The sequence below is a fragment of the Haematobia irritans genome, chromosome 3 (genome assembly GCF_050003625.1).
Source record: "Haematobia irritans isolate KBUSLIRL chromosome 3, ASM5000362v1, whole genome shotgun sequence".
Classification (NCBI taxonomy): domain Eukaryota; kingdom Metazoa; phylum Arthropoda; class Insecta; order Diptera; family Muscidae; genus Haematobia; species Haematobia irritans.
The window spans coordinates 54,452,116-54,474,988 of record NC_134399.1 but is presented as its reverse complement, the minus strand read 5'-3'; the positions used below and the strand labels follow the sequence as shown (position 1 = coordinate 54,474,988).

Genomic DNA, 22,873 nt, shown 5'->3' with positions numbered 1-22,873 from the left:
AATCTGAACTTATTTCTCCCAAAATCAATAGGGTTCTATTCTGACCCAAAAAAGGAACTCGTGCCAAATTTGAAGTCGATTGGACTTATATTGCGACCTAGACTTTGATCACAATAATGTGTTCACAGACAGACGGACGGATAGACGGACATGGGTATATCGACTCAGGGACCCACCCTGAGAATTATTGCCAAAGACACCATGTGTCTATCTCGTCTCCTTCTGGGTGTTACAAACATATGCACTAACTTATAATACCCTGTTCCACAGTGTGGTGCAGGGTATAAAAATGGACCATTGTCATCATTTACCCGCTTGTTACATAGACAACATTTACGCATTTTCCGTTGTATTTATTTTTTTCCGAATTTCAAATAGAATTTAACTTTTAGACGTTAATTACAACAACACAATTTAAACATATCAACCATATTTTTTGACATTTTGATGAGTCGTTCAAAGTCACCTGATGAAATAAGGCTAACTTATAAATAATTGTATCATGGTTTTATGTTCATGTTCTATTCAGTCTATGAAAGCAATTTAATAGAGTTGCTCAAACTAATATGTTTTTTTTTTTCTTTTTAATTTTCTAGTTAACTGCATTTTCGTCCTACATATCTTTCTCCGCATAATTTAATTACTAGTTTCTCTTCTGTGTTACATGCTATGTGGGAAGAAACTGAATAAGAAGAAGTACAGAAGTTCATACTGCATTTTCCTTAAGGAAAAGTTTGTTGCTAGGATTTAAATATTCCAATCACCTAGCGAAATCATGCTAACATTCGATGAAATAAAAAACTTAAAAACAAAAGCTTTATGTTACATTAGATCGCTTGGTATTGGCACTGATGTAGATATGTAGATATGGAATGCTTGAACGAACTGATGGATTTTCTTGAAAATGGATACGAGAAGTTAGTATTCAATATCCGTGCCTATTCTGTATCGCTTTCGTGAGGTGTCACACCTAAGAGGTGTTCTGGCAGCAGCTATTGTATGCAAAGTTAGAAAATTTATAATACAAATAAATAACAAAGTGTGAAACTATAATGTGTTTTTTATACAAAACTGTAATCTGTATGGAGAATTCAAGTACATTCGTTATAACAGGGGAACTTTAAAAACGTGTTGACTATACAAATGTACACTCATCGTTCTGCCGAACGATCTTTTAATGTGCTTCGAAGTTTAATCTGGATCGAGTTCTGTTTTCTTGTGTCTTTTCGTTCGATTTACATTTAAAATATCATTAACAATGACCTTTATTTGATTATTAGCCGAACGCGACCAGCTTACAAAGCTTTCCGAAACATATTATTAGGGGCATTTCTCTCATTAACTCTGAATTTGAAGCTTGGTTTGTCAATGGGAGATAACTCTCCTTTTCGACATCATACCGGAAAATCAATCATTATATTCCAACTACATACCAAGAATCTAAGTTTCCCGCCCAATAAATCGTATAAGTAAATGTTCATAAAAACTTGAGCATAACAAAATTTGTTCAAATGTTGTGCACAGGGAGCATGCCTTTCATATACCGAAAAATGAAAATGCTATCAATTTCAGGTAAATTTAAGTTTTTTACTTAAAAAGTCTGCCGATAAGTCTGAGCAAATGTCACAAAATTGTGTACCGAGTTCCCATTAAGGTACAATTCCCTACCTTCTCAGCGAATTTCAACAAAATCAGAAAGCTCTCAATTTCCAAAAGTTGGGCAAAGCGGAACCTTCTCTACTCGTTCCCGACCAGATACCGAAAAATCACGTATCCTATATTCAGTTCATAACCTCCCACACGTTCCCTGTCAAGTGAATCGGGCGAAGTTTACTTTTTCGCTATTTTTTTTAAGCGACGGCCCATTCAGCGATCACATATCGAAAAATAAGTGGAAGTGGATACCACACACAACCTTCCCTGCAAAAGTAAAGAAAATAGAGGACAAGGAGGTGGTTCTCCCTCCCCGTCAACATCCAAAAATCATGTACAATATGTGCCCCAAGTCCTTCGTAAATCAGATAATTTTAGTTTTTTATCAGACACCCAAATTAATTTCAAAATATCCCCCTCTGTATATTTCAAATAAATCGGTGAATTTTAGTTAATTTCGCTGTATTTACATTAGGTAAAAGTGGGACAAAGGGAAGGTCATATATGAAAAAAATAAGGTAACATTTTTTCCCCACATGATCACTCTCAATAATCTTCGAAAATTTCAAGTATGTCGGTTCCGCCATTTATGAGCTTACAAATAAATAAACAAACAAAACTCCGATTTTATATACATATATGTTACATATAGGGAGACCGCCAAACCTTGGACGAAACACGCTCTTACAAATTGATGTCTTATTATTACGAAATTAATTGATCCTTTCGATTTAAATGTAGCTCCCACATATACGCAGATAGGACGTTCACTTTAATATTCGAAATTTTTGCTTGTTCAAAGATCAATTTTGACATTTTAAGCAAATGAGAGATTTCATAATTTGGAAAGGGCAATCACTGTGTATGTTAGAGTTGTGTGCGTGACACGCCTGAATCACGTGAGTCATGAACAAAAGTCTAAAAAAAACGTGAATGTGCACGAACGGGACTATATCAAATATTTTATGCAAATACATATAACACATCTCCCTCACACTTCTGTCTATATGTTCGCCAGTATTTCTCTCAAGAGTACACCGTGCGTATGATTTATTGCTGTAGACAACGAAATAACTCATACGCAACGTTGTACCCTATATCTTATGACTGGAGTTTATTAGCTAAGAGCAGAGATGGTCCGAATAGCAATATTTTTAGTTTTCTACTATCACGAATTTGTAAACGTCGATACTTGTATAAAACATAGTAAATGTCAAAAATACTTACAGGATAATTAGATTTGATTTCAAACTATTGTTTTAATATCCTTTAGGATGAGAACGCCATTTTGAAGAATGTTTTATAGTAATATTTTGAAATTTTTATTCACAAGTAATTTGCATTTTTTCCAAAGAAAAACGTTATTAGTTGGAATTAGAGGTGTGCAAGTGAGTAATATTTTACTCACGCTCACGCACACTCACGACGGAAAAATCATACTCATGCACTCTCACACAAAAAGTGTAAGTGAATTCAACTCGTTAGCGTTTTGTGTTCGTTAGCGGGATTATTTTCGTATTTTTCCAAAATTCGTTACTCACGCACACTCACGAAGATATTATTTTCGTGACTCACGCTAGTGCGCGACATTTGGTTTGTAACGATCACGCCATTGCACTATGGCTGAAATCGTGATTTTAGCGGCAAAAAGTCAAAATTTCAACTTTTTAAGATTTTTAATATTTTCTAGATAGGGTTTATTATCGAACATATTAATAGTAAAAAATCAAAACAAATTGTTACTGTTGGCAACCCTGTTTATGCACAAAGAGCCGTTAATGTTGACAAAACTTTTAATAGTTGGTAACAAGAGTAAAGCAGCGCAATTTTTGCAAAATTAAAAACTGTTTTCTAAAATAAATATTTTTATAAAGAAAAATATGTAAATATGAGTTCTAATACTCAAGGTGAGTAGTTTAAATATATACAAAAAGAATTTGCTAAATGTTTTCGTACTTATTTTGTGTGCACTTTCTTGTGAAATTTTGAAGAGTTTTATCGTTTTTTTGTGGAGTAAAAATAAAAATGTTTTGAAGTGCCATTGGGATTGTTTGTAGAAATCTCCAGTTTTATGCCATGACAAAACTGTCTGCTTTTCCCTGCTAATGAATGAATGATATTTTTTCATTGTGAAATCTTTGAGTTTTTGTTGGCAATTACGAGAAATGATTCGAATTATAGTATAGGAATTACATATTGAAGTCTGACAGTTTGAGATATGAATAAGTCCTTTGCATGCGTAGTCTTGGCAGCAAATAAAAAGTCAAAATTAAAAACAAAAATTGGGTCTTCATGTTGAAAAGCCGAAATCAAATGGCAGTGGACACGGTGATGAAAAGCATTTTTTCGCACAAAAGAGAAGAGCATTTTCTCGCAAGGACCTTTTAGCATATTTTACTGGTATTAATATTGGGTTTTAAAACATTTACACCCAATCTTAATTGCTTTCTCCTCGGAATTTGAAAATGGTACTCAAAAGTCTCGTCGTCATTGCATTAAAACTAGTGAAATATTTTTCACAACATGTGAATGGCCCCCGATGTCTGCCACAATATACAAAATATTGGTAAATGTATTTCAACTAAATGAGGTTTCAGTAGTAACTGTAGATTTCCTTTCAGAGAATTAATCTGAGGTCCGAAACAAGTGTTATAAAAAAGATCGAACAGGTACCGCTCGTAAGGATTCAAGGGTGCACAATATACTTCACATGCATCTCAGAGCTATGGATATCTCTGGCTCATATATTTCTTGTTTACAAGAACCTACACATACCATAATTATTAAAAAAAAAACATCAATTTACTCGGAAAGTCACTAAACGATGCAAAAGACTTGGGTTACAAAAAAAAAACAACTAAAATTGCAAATATTTTTGTTAAGGAGTAATCGTATGAACTTTGTGTGAACTAGAAAGTTTTCATAAATATATAGGCTACATTTCTTACCTTGATTGTTTGGTAAAATTTTCAGTAGTTCATGCGCTGTAGTAGGAAAATCGAAAAATCGGTGGAAAAAATTCTAATTTTTTCGACATTTTCGACATTTTTGGCGTTTTGAGCATGAAGATGACATTTTTCCAACTTACCATATTCAGCATTTATGTTTGCCTAGTCAAGAGCTACAACTTTGCCGAAGGATGCACTAATAACACCATTTTTCGAGGTATTTATAGCTATTACTCTAAAAAGGGGGCGTGGCCCTCCCATTTTTTCTAAAATTAATTTTTTTATAACTACAAATCTACTCAACAAATTTTGTGAGGCTAACTTGGTGGTAAATATTTTTTGCTGCTAAGATCATGATTTCGCCCATAGTGCATTGCCATCATGGTGACTGACGACTCACGCGTCACGAAAATTTTCGTGAGTCAAATTTTCGGACTAAAAATACATATATTGGTCCATATCGGTCTATAATTATATATAGCCCCCATACAAAACGGTCCCCAGATTTTACCTCTGGAGCCTTTTGGAGGAGCAAAATTTATCCGATCTGATGGTGTTAGTATATGGTCTCTAAAAACCACACAAAAAATTATCCATATCGGTCTATAACTATATAGACCCTATATAAACCGATCCCCAAATTTTATCTCCGGAGACTCTTGGACGACCAAATTTCATCCGATCCAGTTGAAATTTGGTACGTGGTGTAAGTATATAGTATCTACTTACCATGCAGACATTTGTCCATATCGGTCCATAATTATATATAGCCCCCAATATAAACCATCATCCGATCCGGTTGGAATTTTTTTACGTGGTGTTAGTATGTGGTCTCTAACAACCATACCAAAATTGATATGGACCAATTCCATAATCATATATAGCCCCATATAAATCGATCCCCAGATTTGGTTTTGGAGCCTCTTGGAGGAGCAAAATTCATCGTATATGGCAGCTAACAACCATGCCAAACTTGGTCCATATCTCTAGTTGTATATAGCCACCAGATAAACCTATCCCCAATCACACCATATCGTTTCATAATTGTATATAGGCCCATATAAAGCGACCCCCACATTTCAATTGTGGCTCTCTAATTGCCGCGCAAAAGTTCACATCGGTTCGTAATTAATTGTAGACTTCCCTATATATACGAGGGCGGTTCGGAAACTTCTTAGACAGAATAATTAGTTTTTCAAAAATATTTTCATTTTTCAATATAATCTCCTGAAACTTCAATACACTTAGTCCAACGCTTTTCTAGCAATTCTATTCCTTTGATTAAAATAGTCTTCCTCAAGGTCTTCAAAATAGTGGTTTACAACTGTAAGTGCATCCTCATTTGGGGTAAAACGCTTGCCAGCAAGGATTTTTTTTAGATTTGGGAACAAGTAATAGTCACTGGGAGCTAAATCAGTAGAATAAGGTGGGTGGTCAAGCAACTCATACTTTAATTCGTTGATTTTAGCCATTGTTAAAACACTCTTGTGTGCTGGTGCGTTGTCTTGATGAAAAATTATGTATCTTTTTGCGTTGTAATCCAGGACGTTTTTCTCGAATTTGTACATTTAATTGATCCAAAGGTTGCAATAGTACTCTGAATTTATTGTTTTACCCTTTTGCAAATAGTCAGTCAATAAAATACCTTTGAAGTCTCAAAAAAACCGTTGCCATAACCTTGCCGGCCGATTGAATTGTTTTTGCCTTCTTTGGGGCACTTCCCCCAGCTTCAGGCTATTGTTTGAATTGTTCTTTAGTCTCCGGAGTATAGTGGTGGATCCATGTCTCATCAACATTTTATTTCGCTTAAAACGATCCAAACAAGCTTGAGAAATGTTCATTCTTATGCGTTTTTGATCGACTTTTAAAAAATGTGGCACCCATCGTGCTGAAACCTTTTTCATCTTTAGTTCTTCATGCAAAATTAAATGGACTCGATCATTTGAAATGCCCATGATATTAGCAATTTCACGCACTTTTATTCGTCCATCATTTAATACCATATCATTTACTTTGGCTACAATTTCTGTTGTTGTTGCTGTTTTTGGACGTCCACTACGTGGTTCATCTTCAATGCTTGTACGACCACGTTTAAATTCAGCAACCCAATTTTTTACTGTTGCATATGAAGGAGCACTTTCACCTAATACATTCACCATATCATTATGAATTTCTTGTCCCGATAAACCTTTTTTATGTAAATATTTAATGACAGCACGCATTTCTAATTCTTCCATTGTAAAAAAATTGCGGATGTGTCTTTTTTGAACACCTGTTTCTATATGAAGGAGTTGCCAGATCGAAACAAAATTTGACATGTGTTCATAACAGAGATCGAAGTTTCCAAAACACTTAATTTTTTTCTGTTTATACCGCGCTTTTTGTGCTAGGCTAAGAAGTTTCCGAACTCCCCTTTTTTTGTCTAATATATACCACGTTTGGACTAACTTGCAATTTAGAAGACGATGTTAAGAAGTAATTCGATTGCGGTTGACAGTCTCTAGTAGAAGTATCAACGCAATCCATGGTGGAGAGTACATAAGATTCGGCCTGGCCGAACTTATGGCCGTGTATACTTCTTTGCTTCTCTACTTTTTTTCTGGTTTTAATAGTCACTTTTTTATACTCTAAAGAAGTTGAATTTATTTTGATTGATTTGACCATTTTTTATATATTTAATTTTTTTTCTGGTCCGTAATCATTCTAACTCTAACGTAACTATATAAACTTGGGAGCCACCGTGGTGCAATGGTTAGCATGCCCGCCTTGCATACATAAGGTCGTGGGTTCGATTCCTGCTTCGACCGAACACCAAAAAGTTTTTCAGCGGTGGATTATCCCACCTCAGTAATGCTGGTGACATTTCTGAGGGTTTCAAAACTTCTCTAAGTGGTTTCACTGCAATGTGGAACGCCGTTTGGACTCGGCTATAAAAAGGAGGTCCCTTGTCATTGAGCTTAACATGGAATCGGGCAGCACTCAGTGACAAGAGAGAAGTTCACCAATGTGGTATCACAATGGACTGAATAGTCTAAGTGAGCCTGATACATCGGGCTGCCACCTAACCTAACTATATAAACTTATTGTACTCATGATTTACCTTCGATTTTGCTTACCATAAAAAAATGAGTAACATCTTCACCTAACCACAATTTTGGTTTAATTGTCATCCCTGCAAGCATTTGGGTGATTGTTGATAGTAAAATCTCACGAACAACAACAATAAAAACAACTATCGCGTTGGTGATCAAAAATTTAAATATAGACTCCATACACAGTCTCACACAAGTTTACATACCCTTGAGTTTTTTACCACTTAACTAAACCTGTTTCTTGTTGTTGTTTAGAACCCACACCAAAAAAATCTTCTTGAAAATTAACAAATACTTTGTTTTTCAAATTAACTTATTAAAACTAAAGGATATATATGTATATTTTTTTAAATTTTATTATTTAAAGAAAATATAAATTTTTAACCGTATGTAAACTTGTGTGAGACTGTGTACATCGACATAGCGAATTTTTCAATAGCACCTCTTTGAGAGTACATGTGTGTAAAAAGCCACTATCAACTAACGAGCGTGGGCAGCACAGAGGGAGAGCCTCTGACTTGAAAACGAAAGGTTCCGAGTTCAACGCTCGGTGCGGCCGATCATCATGTTTATTTTTTAAAAAATAACTATCGCTTTTTTGACTTATTTTAGTCACTGGTTCGATTCCCCGAGAACATTATCGCGTAGTGAGACATTTGTTCCCGAACGGGGACACTAACTCGATAAGACAAAGATATCGCCTATGAATGTTTTATCTTCCAGGGAGAAACTACTTCGATACACTTTCGATAGAAAATGTTTGCAGGGATTAAACTAATGAGCGTGAGCATATTTGTGAGCGTAGTTTTCCAAATAAATACAAGAACACATTATTTTTGTGATTCATGTTGACGCCTGACAATGGTTAGTTCGATCATACAGTTAAGCGTTTCTTAGTAAAATGTCGTGTTTCTACACAACCAGTATATGTCTCTTCAATATAAAGTTTTTCTAACTTATTATGGCCCTTTTATGAAAAAATCATTTAACATTTAAATACAATACCTGTGTATGTGTTCTCCTTCTCCTTGAAAACAATTTGAAAAAAATCTTCCAGGTGAAAACACAATATAATACTCGATTAAATAAACATACACGCACAGAAGTGTAACATACGATATGACTTTAATTAACCGTTATTTGCATTTTGTGAATACCAGCTTCAAAGAAAAGTAAGTGGTGGGGAGAGCAGTAGGGTAATTTGAAGGGCAAATAATATCGTTATTTAAAGAGTGACAAAAATAGGCATATACCCCAAACCACCCTTGATGTTAATGTCTCTTTTTGATTTGGCATTCTTTGTAGGTGAATTACCGGCAGCTGTGCAGCACAATGTCGCCACGTCACTCGATGTGTGTAACACAAAAATCATCCTTGTACACGGAGCATTGATGCATTTGTGGTGGAGATGGCGGTGTTGGAGTTGGTGGTGGAGCCTCATCTACTTTGCAACTACAATGACATCGTTCTTCAGAAATTCTTTCATCGAAATGCATGTCGGTGCGACTACCACAACAAACTGAATGAGCAAATAGCACGGTGTTGTTATTAAGTTAATTATAGTTAATCAAGAGAGTAAATGAGAGAAATAGTGCGATGGAGAATGAAACTTTCATAACAACAAAACCCCCTCAACTACCGCAACATTACAGCAAAACAACAAAACCAAAAACAATGAAATTTGCTACAAAAACAACAACCAACACAAAATGGCTGGTGTATGGCATCATACAATGATGACGGTACGTATAAATGCTTAATTTATCCATTGTAAAAACAAATCCTCGAAAAAGGAAATACAAACACCACAATATATTTTATACAAAAAAACAACAGGGTGATGCAAAAGTGTGAATCTATTCTTATGAGTTAGCATTTAAATAGCCTTAGCATTTAAATAGCCTTAAAGAGTATCACATTTAAGAAAGACCATAAAAGAATGTATATACTTATAGCCATGGAAGCTCGCGATTTCCAATACCCTTCAAATGCTACATATTTTCAAGTAAACGGCTACGACGACGAGTTTTGAAATAAAACTTTTAATTTTGATTCAAGGTGGTGGGCATTTAAGATTCGTCCCGGACGTACCCAGCAAAAAAAGCGTCGCCAAAAAAGTAATGGAAATGTTCCTTTTGGATCCGGAAGTGGTGCAAAATTGACGCAGAAGCGATGAATTTAACATGGGCTTGTTATAGGACGGAAGTCCTCCATTTCAACAGCCGTTGCACTGAATTTGCATCACTTCTTTAGGTGTGATCCAAATTCAATGTTTTGGATGTAAATTGAAAAATTCTGTGATATTTTGTCAAATAAATAATTTTTATTATTTTTCATACATTTTAATGGATTCTAACGCTTGTCGGAAACGTTTGACCTCAAATATTTGCAAAAATTCACAATTTTTTCAGATTGGATTTAGCACTTTTTTCGACCAAATTTAAATGATTTGTACCATTTTATGAATTCTTACTCTGTTTTTAACCTAGTTGAAACAAAAAAAGTTAAAATTACCTATTAAAAGTATGAAAAACCCACGTTATAAAAAATTGAATTAAAAGAACTTCCTGGGTAGTTAAAATAATGAACATCATTGGGAGTACATATTCTGGAAGTGCTTTTAAAGTTGTGCCTTTGGAAGAACTTCCAAATTTTTTTGCTGGGTACTTAAGGCCGTATATACTTGTTTGTAGAGTATAAAACAGCAATCACAGACCACTTTGATTGCTAGCGCAAGGATCGCCCTGTAATTTTGTCACACATTCAGGTGCATAGAGACTTGTGTGCACACATTTGGTTTTCGTTGGGTACATATGCTCCCACTCAAATGTGCTAAAATTGGCTTGACAACAAATTTAATGCAATTAACTGTTTAACGCCCTAAACAATTTTTAACGGTGTCATACACTAATTGTTGTACTCAGAAACGAAGTAGGTATGCAATGCAATAGAAGTCAACACAATTTTGGCCAATTAAATAGATTGTTTTGTAAGAACTTTTCAGTGATGGACTAAAACTTCAGTTAATCTATTAAGGGATTATTATGTAGAACCCCATAATAATCTTTTTTTTTTTCAGTGTACCCATCAATACGAAAATTATTGACTGTGAGCAGTCCCTAGTAAAAATTGGGATTTTGGAAGCTTCGATTATGGGGTCGCTTTTGAGTGTCCTCTGCACTGGACATCGGTAGTAAAAGGAGTCGCCGGCTTGTGCAACAATTTACTACTGCATTGCCGATAAAAGGCCATGGGTTGAGATTAATTTGTTGAATGCGATGCAATTGTAAATTGTCATACAAGACTACCACGGACCAATCCCTGTTTAGGCCAGATACCAAAAAAGTTTCGATGGTTAGTTATTACCAAAAAAGATCAAAGTTTTTCCAAGTGGTTTTACACTTAATGTGACACGCCGTTCCCAAGAAGCAACCACGTATCACTGAGCTAAACGTCATAACTGGCTGTAATAAATAAGTTCACCAACCAACCTACCATCTTGCAGTCTACAGAGTCTTTCCAAATCAATTTGATAAACATTCTTTACTCTGTGGTTCAAACCAAAGATTATAGAAGAGGAAGATGGGAGATTGGCTACTGAGCACATCAAACCATTTACCACATTAGTTTAATACTCGAACCAAACGTGTATACGACAAGTATTGACATAGCCTTAAAATGCAAATAAAAATAAATTAAGAGCACGAAATAAATTTCTATACAGGGGAAAATGTAATTTATTTTGTTGTTGCCTAAAATTTAACATTGTTTCATTAAGAAAATTAAATTTTTCATTTAAAAAATAAAAACGAAAAACACCTAATTGATTACAAACATGTATTGAACTAACATGGTAAATGCAAAATTTGGTATGACGCAAGCCAATTTCCTATCTTCCTCAAGTTTATAATCTTTGGTTCAAACTACTCTTGGACTTTAGTCAATACATGGTTTTAAGCTGAAATAAAAAAAAAAAACTAAGACAAAATATCTTTTTTTAAATACGCTTAAGCTAATTTTAGCATCAATTCATTAATGGACCTATGTAAATATTCCTTTGAAAATTTACTATACATATAATAAGACCCTCATTCATCTATTATCCCTCGCTTCGTTGTGCAATTCATGGTCTATGTGATGTTGCGGATTTTGTTGAAACAAACTTTTGTAAGCAATTTTCCTTTGTTTTTCAAATCCCCTTTTGAAATTCACATAAATGCTACTAAAGAATAAAACCACAAAGCCTCGTTACAAAACACAGCCGCGAAAATTGTATTTTTACCTTGTTCTCAGTCGAATAAAAAATTCATTATGCTGCAACAACCACGCCATTGTTGCATGATTACAACATATGGGGTGGAGGGGGGAGAGAACCCCTTTCTACTATTTCTTAAGAAACTTCAAAGACAAATAAGCAACGAGCTGTAAACCGTGAACCTTTGTTTGCCGTTGCTGTCAACTCTTCAATGAACTTAATTTGGTACAAGGTGGGGAAAACTACGAATTCCAAATGTTTTTGCTGACAATACATAAGGCAAGGTGATGTCCTTGTGATTTATTAAAAACTAAAAGAATTGAATAAAATAAAATGTTCAAGTACACCTTATATGTACAAAAGACAATACGGAGATTAATTGACGAATCTACACATAAATACTTAATACTCGAGTATGGGCAGCGCGATATATAGCGCAAAAATGAGATAAGATTTAATCCTGCAAAAGCGAATATTGTACCATTGACAGCGATATTGTAGTTACACTGAAAAAAGCATGCCAAGATCCAAACATGTTATATTTACACTTGTGATTTTGGTATGGATTCCGAGCCAAAGAAGCGGACAATGGAATAAAAGATACATTTATGGCACCCTTTTAAATTTGAGTTTTGCTACTTGATTCTAGGAAATAAATTTCTTTTTTCTTCAAATATGCTATGCTTCAAATAAAAACTTCTTTAAAATAAAATAAAAAGCACCCTGTTTGATTTTTGGTCAAGATACAACAATTCAACAAATTTACACACGATTTCATTGAAAAGCTTACCAACTTTTGGACAAGGAAAAACCTTATATCGGAGACATGCGTCATCTAAACCCTCAAAAAATTCGCATCTCTAACATATACTTCCAAACATATTCTGTTTCAAACATATATTTTTAGAATTTTGGCAAACATTATGTTTCACCCTAAGAATATCTTTTTAAGGCTCTGAATATAAAATTGAACGTGAAAAATTAATAATATTTAGACATAACATTTCAAATTTTCCATCTCCTATAGATTAGGTTAAAGTGACAGCCCTATTAAATTTCAGGCTCACTTAGACTATTCAGTCCATTGTGATACCACATTTAACTAAAAGTACCTATTACATATGGGCACTTCTAGTCTTAACCACTGAACCTTCTCTATTATTTACTTTTGTGGAACCAACCAGATTGCTCCAAAAACATTAACAAACTTCTTAAGTTAACGTTTTCCAGGTCCGCCAGTAATCTAAAGCTATATGCTCCTAAAATTCGCTTACGCCTTACACAAAAAGCAGGACACTCACACAAGAGGTGTTTAATTGATTCCTTTTCCTCCACGTCATGACAGCTTATACAATAGTCATTATACTTCGCACCTATAGTTTTTGCAACTTCGCCTATCAGGCAGCGACCCGTTATAGCAGATATCAGGAGTGCTATCAGACGCCTTGAGAACACTAGCATATCTAGTGTGTGGTTTAAGTTTAAATGGGGCCATATTTGCTTGGTGTCGTTACAATCCTTGCAATTCTCCCATCGAATATTGGCCATCATAACAGCCTTCTCACGCAGTAAGAGCTTGCAGGTGGCCATAGACATACCAACAGATTCTAGTTCCCCTGGAATATGTAAGGTAGTTAGCTAGCCTTGCTAACACATCTGCTTCGCAGTTCCCCGGTATGTTCCTATGGCCAGGCACCCATATTAGGTGAATATTGTACTGCTCAGCCATCTCGTTGAGAGATTTGCGGCAGTCTATGGCCGTTTTCGAGTTGAGGAACACAGAGTCCAAGAGTTGCAGGTTGACTGTCTGAGTATATATTAATGCCAATATTTGTTGGAACATTACTTCTCAGCCAATTCACCACCTCTCTTATTGCCAATATTTCAGCCTGAAAAACACTACAGTGATTAGGTAATCTTTTCGCTATTCGAATTTCCAGATCATTAGAATACACTCCGAACCCCACTTGTCCATTCAATTTGGAGCCATCAGTATAGAAATCTATATAACTTTTATTCCTCGGGGTCTGTGTGCACCACGCCTCACTGTTGGGAATTAGAGTTCCAAACTTTTTGTCGAAAAGTAGTTTTGCCAGAGTGTAATCCACTACGTTAGGCACATCTGGCATTACTTTGAGGACCGAACTGTGACCGTACATTTTTTCCGACCACAGCGATAGCTCGCGCAACCGCACAGCCGTTGTTGCAGCTGACTGTTTGGCCAAAATGTCTAAAGGCAATAGATGCAGCATGACATTAAGGGAGTCTGTTCCTGTCTTACTAAATGCGCCTGAGATACATAAGCTCGCCATACGCTGAACTTTATCTAAACAAGTCGGTTTCTGAAGTGCCGGCCACCAGACTACAACACCATATAGCATTATATGTCTAACTACTGCCGTGTATAGCCAATGCACAATTTTTGGTTTTAGTCCCCACTTTTTCCCTATTGCCTTTTTGCTCGAGTACAAAGCTACCTATGTTATTTGACAAGAAGTTCGAATAAATATTGTAATAATTTATATTTTTTTCTCCATTCTCTCTATCTGACGTTTTTAAACATATATATGTTTATACAAAATTTCTAAATGTTTAAATCCAGAAACATTATATTTAAGAAAATGTGATGTCACAAACATAATATTTTGTATGATATTAACATATATGTCCCAAACATATTATACTAGTTTATGAAAATTATAGCGTCTTGAAATGAGCCGTAGTCAAAAAGATGAAGGATGAAGTTAATGTAAAAAAAATAAGGATGACTGTCCAGGGTTAAAAGAAAGTTAAAGAATCCTTACCAATTCACTATTAAATTACAAGCAAAGGAGTACTAAAAATTTTTCCAAATTTTTAAGGGGTTATTCTGAAATTAAATATTTTTTACACTAAAAATATTACTATTGTTGTCTTTGATCTCAGCTTAAAACCATGAATTGAACTACACTTGAACCTTCCGAAAAAAGGTTTGATAGTCGGCTGCCTAAATTTGCAAGCATATCTCTTTTCCTTGAATGTAGTTGGCTGGGTTTGTTTTTGAGCGTGATTGAAGAGAAACCAACAATAACAAACAAAACTAAAAACAAATTTGATTAAAGAAATACTAAAATAGGGTATTAAAAACCTGTAATTTTGATGATAAAAAGGTCATAAAAACGTAAATATTCTAGTTGAAAGAAAGCCAATTTTTAAAAAGAAAACTTACCAATTCTCTATTTTTTTAAATTTGTTCGAATCCATCTGGAACATTAAACTGGTTTCAAAAAAATTAAATAACAAATAATAATATACATAAAAAATATTCTTTTTAAAAGAAAGCCATATTAAAAAAATACTTACCAATTTATGACTAAACTATACGCTGAGATATAACAAAAATTTTCCAAATTCATCTGGAATTGAACATTAATTTTTTACATTGAATAATAAAAATGTCAATACACTTTCAATTTCAACTAACACTAAATGAACAAAAATAAAAACAACCCCAAGCCCTCGCTACCATTTCTCATTAATGCATTACTCTCACTCAAACAAAACCCAAGTAACATCATCTTTACATTAATCACATTCCACTATGCCTAAAAAGATCTCTGTACTATGCATTAGTTCATCGCATCTGCTGACAATTTACTCTAAGAATAATATTCGTAAAGGCACACCAGTTTATGAACGATGAAACGTATAACTTAAAATTTTTGACGAAAATGTCTATAAATTTAATTACATGTCAGTAAGAAATTGCTATCCACTTTCAAGTTCATTTTTCGTAAAAAAATATTTTCTCATAGAAAAAAAAAATTTATAGTAAATTGCACTTATTAGTTAGAGAGTACTTTACATTTCACAAGTAGTTTTATAGCATGACAAACGAATTTTTAACTACCAGTTAAGAAATTTTTTAAAGAAATTTCCATCGTATTTTGTAGGTCATGAACAAAACGATCGCTACTTAGAATTTGTAAAATTTCCTTTCGAGTAGTTAATTTTCGTTGAAGATACGAAAAATGGACTAAAATTCTGGAAAATTCTTGTAATAAATTATTGTAAAAATCTTCTTAAATTTACGAGACACTTTTTTTCTGTGTACAATGAAAAATATATTGCCGTGGGGCAAAAGATTTCCCGACCTTAAAATACGAATGTGTTTTTTGCTTAGCGTAGAAGACGCATTTCTCTGATAGAAAGTTTTTTCCTTGTCCAAAAGTCTTTTTGAAATTGTTTTATCCTTATGTTATAGTTAAGTGATTCGACTTAAAAACGATTTTTTTAATATAAAAGAAAATTTTGTTTGGCTAAGATATACTTGGATTTACTAATTCTAGAAAATTCTTCCAAATTAATGAAATTGTTTTTTTTAATTTTGTTGTATTTTTGCAACTTGACTACAAAGCAAAAAAGCTTTCAAAATAGTGTAATCAAAACCGGCCGATAAAATCCGGTGGGCCGGTTTATCTTCTTACACCGGTTGTCGGTTTCAGTGAAAATCCCATTTTCGGTGGACCAGTAGAACCAATGTTTTAAAGACATTAACAACCGCCTTTCGGGTTTTAATTAATGCTAATTTTTTTTAACTACATCTGGACAATTAAAAAAAAAGAACATAATGAAAGCACTTCGTTTGTGTGTGTGAATTAAAAATTATGTGTTTTTTCATTGATTTTTTGTGCCCTTAAAATTAGATTTCCTTTTCAAAATCACCTGTTTTTATTAAAATCGGTTACCCCGTATATTTGTTTCAAAAAACGCCGTCCACCGGTTTTGGAAAAAAGTCCGGTATTTTAAAACCGATAAAGCCCGACTTTCTAAAAATCCGGTTAGTTGATCACTCTACTTAAAAAATAGGACAAATCTTTGAGCACTTTATTTTAATAACGTGTTTTAATTGAAACATAGCTCAATTTCTACATGCATTCGTGTCTGAATTTGGAAATTTAAGTTGTTTACGTTTTTAAAGGACTCGGAATGAATACCAATCATAAGCGTCAAGATAAAATTATTGAAAGCGAACATGCTTTTTTCAGTGTATATCATGATTGCTTATCGTATAGAAATACATATTTTGTATATAAAAAAATATTTGGGGTGTTGTATTCAAATAAATTTCGAACATATGTTTTTATTTGTAATCAGCAATTAAACAAATGTTTAGAAACTGGAATTAACAATTTGGGGCCTTAAACAAGATAGGCTTAGAGTGAAACATATCATGTTTGCACAACACAAACAATTTAATCTCTGTATGTGTCTTAATACAGATACACTCACTTGCAATAACATATCATTCCGCATTAGATTCCCAATTTTCACTTTCTTTTGGAGGCTAAGTTGAATATAATAGTATTATAGTATGTGATGTTACTTTTTACTTTCCTAATATATGATTAGATCCCCAATTTTGGCACGAGTTCTTATTAAAATCGATGGTTTACTTGCACAAACTGAAAACGTAAAATTATTCTATAATGTTATAAATAAAACAAAATACACACAGAATTCTTACAAGATTTTGTCATTTCAAAAAAGAGATTTAAAACTGTAGTTGAGTTTCCAAATGAAAAGTTTTCAATTTCATTTCTTTTTGAAAAATCTTCCCCTCCTTTTTGTAGTCATAGTGACAACAACAAGCATTGTATTAAATTTCATTTTGAGTTTGCCACAAAAAAAATATTTTTTTTTAATTTTTTTGGAAATGTAGAAAATATGCTATGGGATGGAAAATGCTGTGTAAACTGAATTTAAATAAGCTACAAATAGCAACAACAGAGATTTTTAAAAATTAGTCATACAATGATGATAAATAGGGATTCTTGATACAAATGAAGGCCTTGACCCATAAAATTAGTAGGATGGAAACCTTGCACATACTCAACGTGAAGACCTTTATGACATGCAATTAATTTGTAATTTGGTTATTCTAATTGCAGAAATTTTATTATTTTAGTTATAGTTTAGGTTAGGTATAGTGGCAGCTCGATATTTGCAGGCTCACTTAGACTATTCAGTCCAGTGCTGCCCGATTCCATGTTAAGCTCAATGACAAGGGACCTCCTTTTTATAGCCGAGTCCGAAGGGCATTCCACATTGCTTTGGTCTTATTTCGAATCCCAAACTCGCGTATCTTCGATTCTAAACTTTTCGTCCATTCTTTAAAAATTTATATTTCTTATATTTCTCGAATTCAAATGTATGGCGACCTAAAAAATTCTACTGATAACTAATTCTGGGGGTAGTTTCATACAAAGACATAGTTTAGGTTAGGTATAATGGCAGCCCATTATGATAACACAAGTGGTAAACTTCTATAATCGAGTTCGCACGGTGTTCCACATTGCAGTGAAACCACTTAGAGAAGCTTTGACACTCAAAAATGTCACCAGCATTACTGAGAGGAGATAATCCACCGCTAAAAAACTTTTTAATGACTCAAACATTTTATGAACTAAATGTGGGTATTAAGTGACCATGCACATAAGTTCAATATGGACTAAAGCTAAAGAAAATTTTGGTTGGAAATCAGTTGTACTAACAAAAATTGTACAATCAGAGTTAAATATCAGTTGTGCCGATCTATTTTCTTCAATCACAAGCTTTTCATTGTCCTTAATATCATTTCACTATAATTTCAATAGATTTCCATTTGTAATTGAAAGCTAATGGTTATAGCAACTAAATTTCTCCCTTTTGAACAATTTTATTTGAATTCGATTGATATGGCATACCTTAAATAAATTTCGTAATTGTCATTTAGTAAGCCTCACTGATTTTTGGTATTCTCAACCGAATGCCATTTGATGAATTCTCAAATGTCATTTTTATTTTAACAAATTGGAGGAAGGCGTATTTTTATTGCTTTCACATTAGTTAAAAAAAAATCCGTATATAAATTGTATATAGGGTAGGAATGAAAAATTAGCTGTGGTTTTTAACTTTTCATTGAACCTGTCGTTTTGTATCAGGTAATTGCTGTGGGTCATTTTTGATGTGGACTGTACCATATACACCAATCTTGGAAAATATGATATATTTGTGGGTAAGTTCTGGAATTAGTTTTATAAACTCCAGCAGTAATACCTATACCCGCTAACTTTCCAATTTTATTTGTTAATTTCCTACTATATTGACCCACTTTTTAGCTATGCTAAATTATGTACTCTGGACGCCACTTTGTGCAGAGGAATCAGCGATATAGTCCTGGATTTTAAGAAGCAACATTTCTAATAGGAAAACAGTTGAATGAGGAAAATCTTCACAATTTTACCAAAAATTTTCATATGACAAAGATTCAATTACTGATATCCATTAAATAAAGTGCGATAAATCTTTGATGTATAAAACAACCTCTGTGCTTTTGGGCCAATGATTGAATTGTGGCTTCGTTGGATCCAAAATGGGAAAATTTTTGCAAATCTACAATATGTATATATCCATTAGAAATATATGTGTACACTGAAAATATAGATACGTGATACTAAAGATTACGCAACCTAAATTTTAGGATGCGAAATTTACAAAATATTAAGGACAAATTTCTTTAAAATAATGAAATTTTAATTAAAAAAACGTTTATAATCTTTGCTTCAAAAATTTTTTGCATTAAATTTACAAAATTTGTGTCCCTCCGTTAAAGTCGCATGTCTTTGAACTAAGGCTAATTTTCCTTAAAGTAAAGAAACACATTTTTGATGTATAGAAATTGTACTTAAGTTAACTGAAATATTGAAACTTAAGATTTAAGATAAAAACGCCTCAAATATAGGCTAAGACTTATTTTGAGGATTTAGCGTCTTTGGTTTAAAGTTTTGTTGGAATTAAGAAAACATTTTTTACTTTGAAGTATCCGTTATAATTTGGATTTTTAAACTGGCATTTATTTGTACGTGATTATTAATAAACCTCGAAAAGATAATGATAATTTTATTGGTCCTAGATTTAAAGCCAGATAGGTCGCTAAAAAAATTTCTTTATTTTAAAGAAGCCGCATCTTTGGCTCGGAATCAATACCAAAATCCTTAAGGGAAGGTCAAAATCTTTGGATCTAACTAAACTTTTTTTTTTGAATGTACATTTATATATCCATGTAACATATTTATTGAAATACTTAAATATATGCAAATAAAATACAATATTTACGGCGATAGAATTATCTTTCAATTCGTTTGTGGGTATTATTAAGGTTGGATGATACAACCGAATCGTGTAGGTGCCTATAACCAATTTTATTACTTGTCGTAACCAATTCCACATTTATTTGAAGTTGAATCTCCCATGATTCGATTGAGTCAACCGAATTAGTCGCGAGACTCAACAGCCAACAGATAGCTGCTGCAACTGCCAAAAGGAGGTTGGCAATGAATTCGGTTCTCACAACCTATCTGTGTTGGATTTAGCAAATTTTGTGGAAAAAATGCTAAATCCAATCTAGAAGAATTGGGGAATTTTGAAAATATTTGAGGTCAAACGTTTCAGACAAGCGTTGAAATGCACTGAAACCATAAAAAATATAAAAATATTTATTTGGCAAAATATCACAAATTTTTTAATTCAAATCCAAAACATTGAATTCGAGCCACATCTTAAGAAGTGGTGAAAATTCAGTGCAACGACTGTTGAAATGGTGGACATCCGTCCTATGACATGACCATGTTAAATTCATCGTTTCTGCGCCAATTTAGCAACACTTCCCGATCGAAAAAGAATATTTTCACTACTTTTTTGTCGTAAGATTGTAAAATTTTTATTTGTTTAATGTTGAAACAATGCCTGCTAACCATATCGAAATACGGAATATTTACACCAATACAGCCTGGTTGACCCACTGGATAGTTGCAAACACACATTTAAAATATTTACATTCACACTATCCCCTCAATAAGGATATTATATTTCCTCATGCAATACAACGCCAATTGTCCTTATGACACAATGAATACTACGAAACTGGGTCTGAGGGGCAGTGGAAAAGATCCGTGCCGCAAGAGAATGGTTAGACATTACTAAACCAAACATGGTGGCAAGTTATAGTGGTGTTGTAAAGGCCATGTGATACTCTAAAACCACTCCGTTATGAAATATTAATAATGTGAATTTTTCCAGCGCAAGCAAGGACCGTGGGAGGATATTTGAAAAAAAAAAAAACAAACGAAATGGTTTTCAATACTTGAAGTGAATTTTAAGTTTGCCATGATTTTACACAAATCCTGCTGCGAAGGACAAAACAGGAACAGAATAAAGCATATGCTTCGTACCATATGAAACCTCCATGTACCATTACAACATTGGTTATAAATTATGGGGAAACTGTAGCGATAGGATCGCTTTGGAATTTGCACACCAGACAACATGCTTCTCTTTTATATTTGAAATTATGTGTAATATGGAATTCCAATTTCTAAAACTGGGAATCAATGAATAAAGAGCAATTGTGATGAACCCACAATTTTACAGTGTTGGACTTTTTGCATGAGTACTTTTTAATTCCGAATAAAGTCGAAGGTTGAATTGATTAGTAGTTGAAAAATGTCTTTTCATGTTTTACATTTTAATCCTCTTATTTTGTATTACCATGTTCCTTCAAATCATAGAAATAGCACGCTTTCAAGTGCACCCTAAAAAAATCGCTTCTTTAACATATGTTCCAAACATATTTTGCAGGAAGCACATATAACATATTATTGGATACTGTCGAAACATTAATATGTTTGGTTTATGTGAACATATTCTATGAGCCCAAAAATATTATATGCTTGGAAGAATTTTCCCCAAAGAAGAGTGTGCTCATTCTCTCACATAATTTTCACTTCCACGAAATTTTTTAGTCCTTGGCACCTTTTTCTGTAATACACATAATGTTGAAGAAATTATTCTATTTTATAAATTTTTTTAAATTTGACTTTTCGCCTGGACGTAGAATCGAACCACGTACCATACACTATCCACTGGGCTACGTGGCTGTTATAGTCTCCAGTAGACAATTATCGTTATAAGTTACATTTATATAGCATAGTTTGCAGCGTCCACGAGCCCATGCAAATATAACATTGTTTAACAGAAACATACATTTGTTGGTGACGTGGAGCAGTGGTTAGCATGTCTGACTTGCATGCAAGGGGTCGTGGCTTCAATCCCTGCTCCGACCGAACACCAATTTTTTTTTTTTTAATTTACACATTTATATTTATACTATTTTAAAAATAACGAAACTTCGAAATGTGGGTTATTACAGTCAGAAACTATGCTTGATATAAACGAAATGGACTGAGCTTTTGGATAAAATAATATTTTTTTATTGCAAAAATAACAATTTTGTAACACAAAACAGCTTTGGTATAAAAGTTTGAAATTTTGGAAGGAATTCAAAAACTCTAACAAAAAAAGAACGTGGAGACGAGTATCAACATACAAAAATAATTTTATAATCATAAGCGTAGGAAGACATTTCAATTAAAAAATTAATTGGATCAATTAATTTCGTGATTGAATCAGAAAAAAATTTTTATGTGTGTGGGTTTGCCATTGACGGAGTAAACTTACATTTTAGGACGCGTCTTGGACTCATCCCAAAGGACACGTCCTGGGACAATTTAGCAGGAGCAACCCATAAACAGGTCCTCAGGAACCAGTCTCGGACAAACTCTTAGAAATCTCTTTCAATTTGGGCTCCTAATCGAACACGAAATGAAAAAAACAAAAGGTTATTCTGATAATTTTATTTCACTAAATGTGAAAATTGCAACTAACTGGAGCACAGGTACCAGTTCCGTGATAGGTCCGTCAGTGGCAATTTGCACCAATTTCCCGTAGGATACTTTTAGTTGCTTTATTATAAATTGATTGTCGAGTTATTTTGATGTCTATTTCTTTATTCAATTTTATGAAATAAAACATTAGTTGATCCTATAAGTTCAGTCTATAATGTTTTA

The 22,873-nt window shown here is 33.5% G+C and overlaps 1 protein-coding gene and 1 long non-coding RNA gene across 2 annotated transcripts in view; both read left to right on the top strand.

The window, feature by feature from the left end:
- The window catches only part of LOC142230929 (uncharacterized), a 253,167-nt gene that overhangs the window by 100,735 nt on the left and 129,559 nt on the right, over positions 1-22,873 (top strand). The window contains exon 5 of the mRNA XM_075301546.1: positions 8,999-9,435. Within this exon, the coding sequence (XP_075157661.1) occupies positions 8,999-9,216 (218 nt within the window). The 3' untranslated portion in view covers positions 9,217-9,435. The remainder of the gene's footprint in view (positions 1-8,998; positions 9,436-22,873) is intronic.
- On the top strand, positions 18,742-19,471 carry LOC142231718 (uncharacterized). Its single transcript, XR_012720881.1, has 3 exons — positions 18,742-18,849; positions 18,911-18,984; positions 19,088-19,471. It is a non-coding gene; the product is annotated as an uncharacterized LOC142231718 (long non-coding RNA).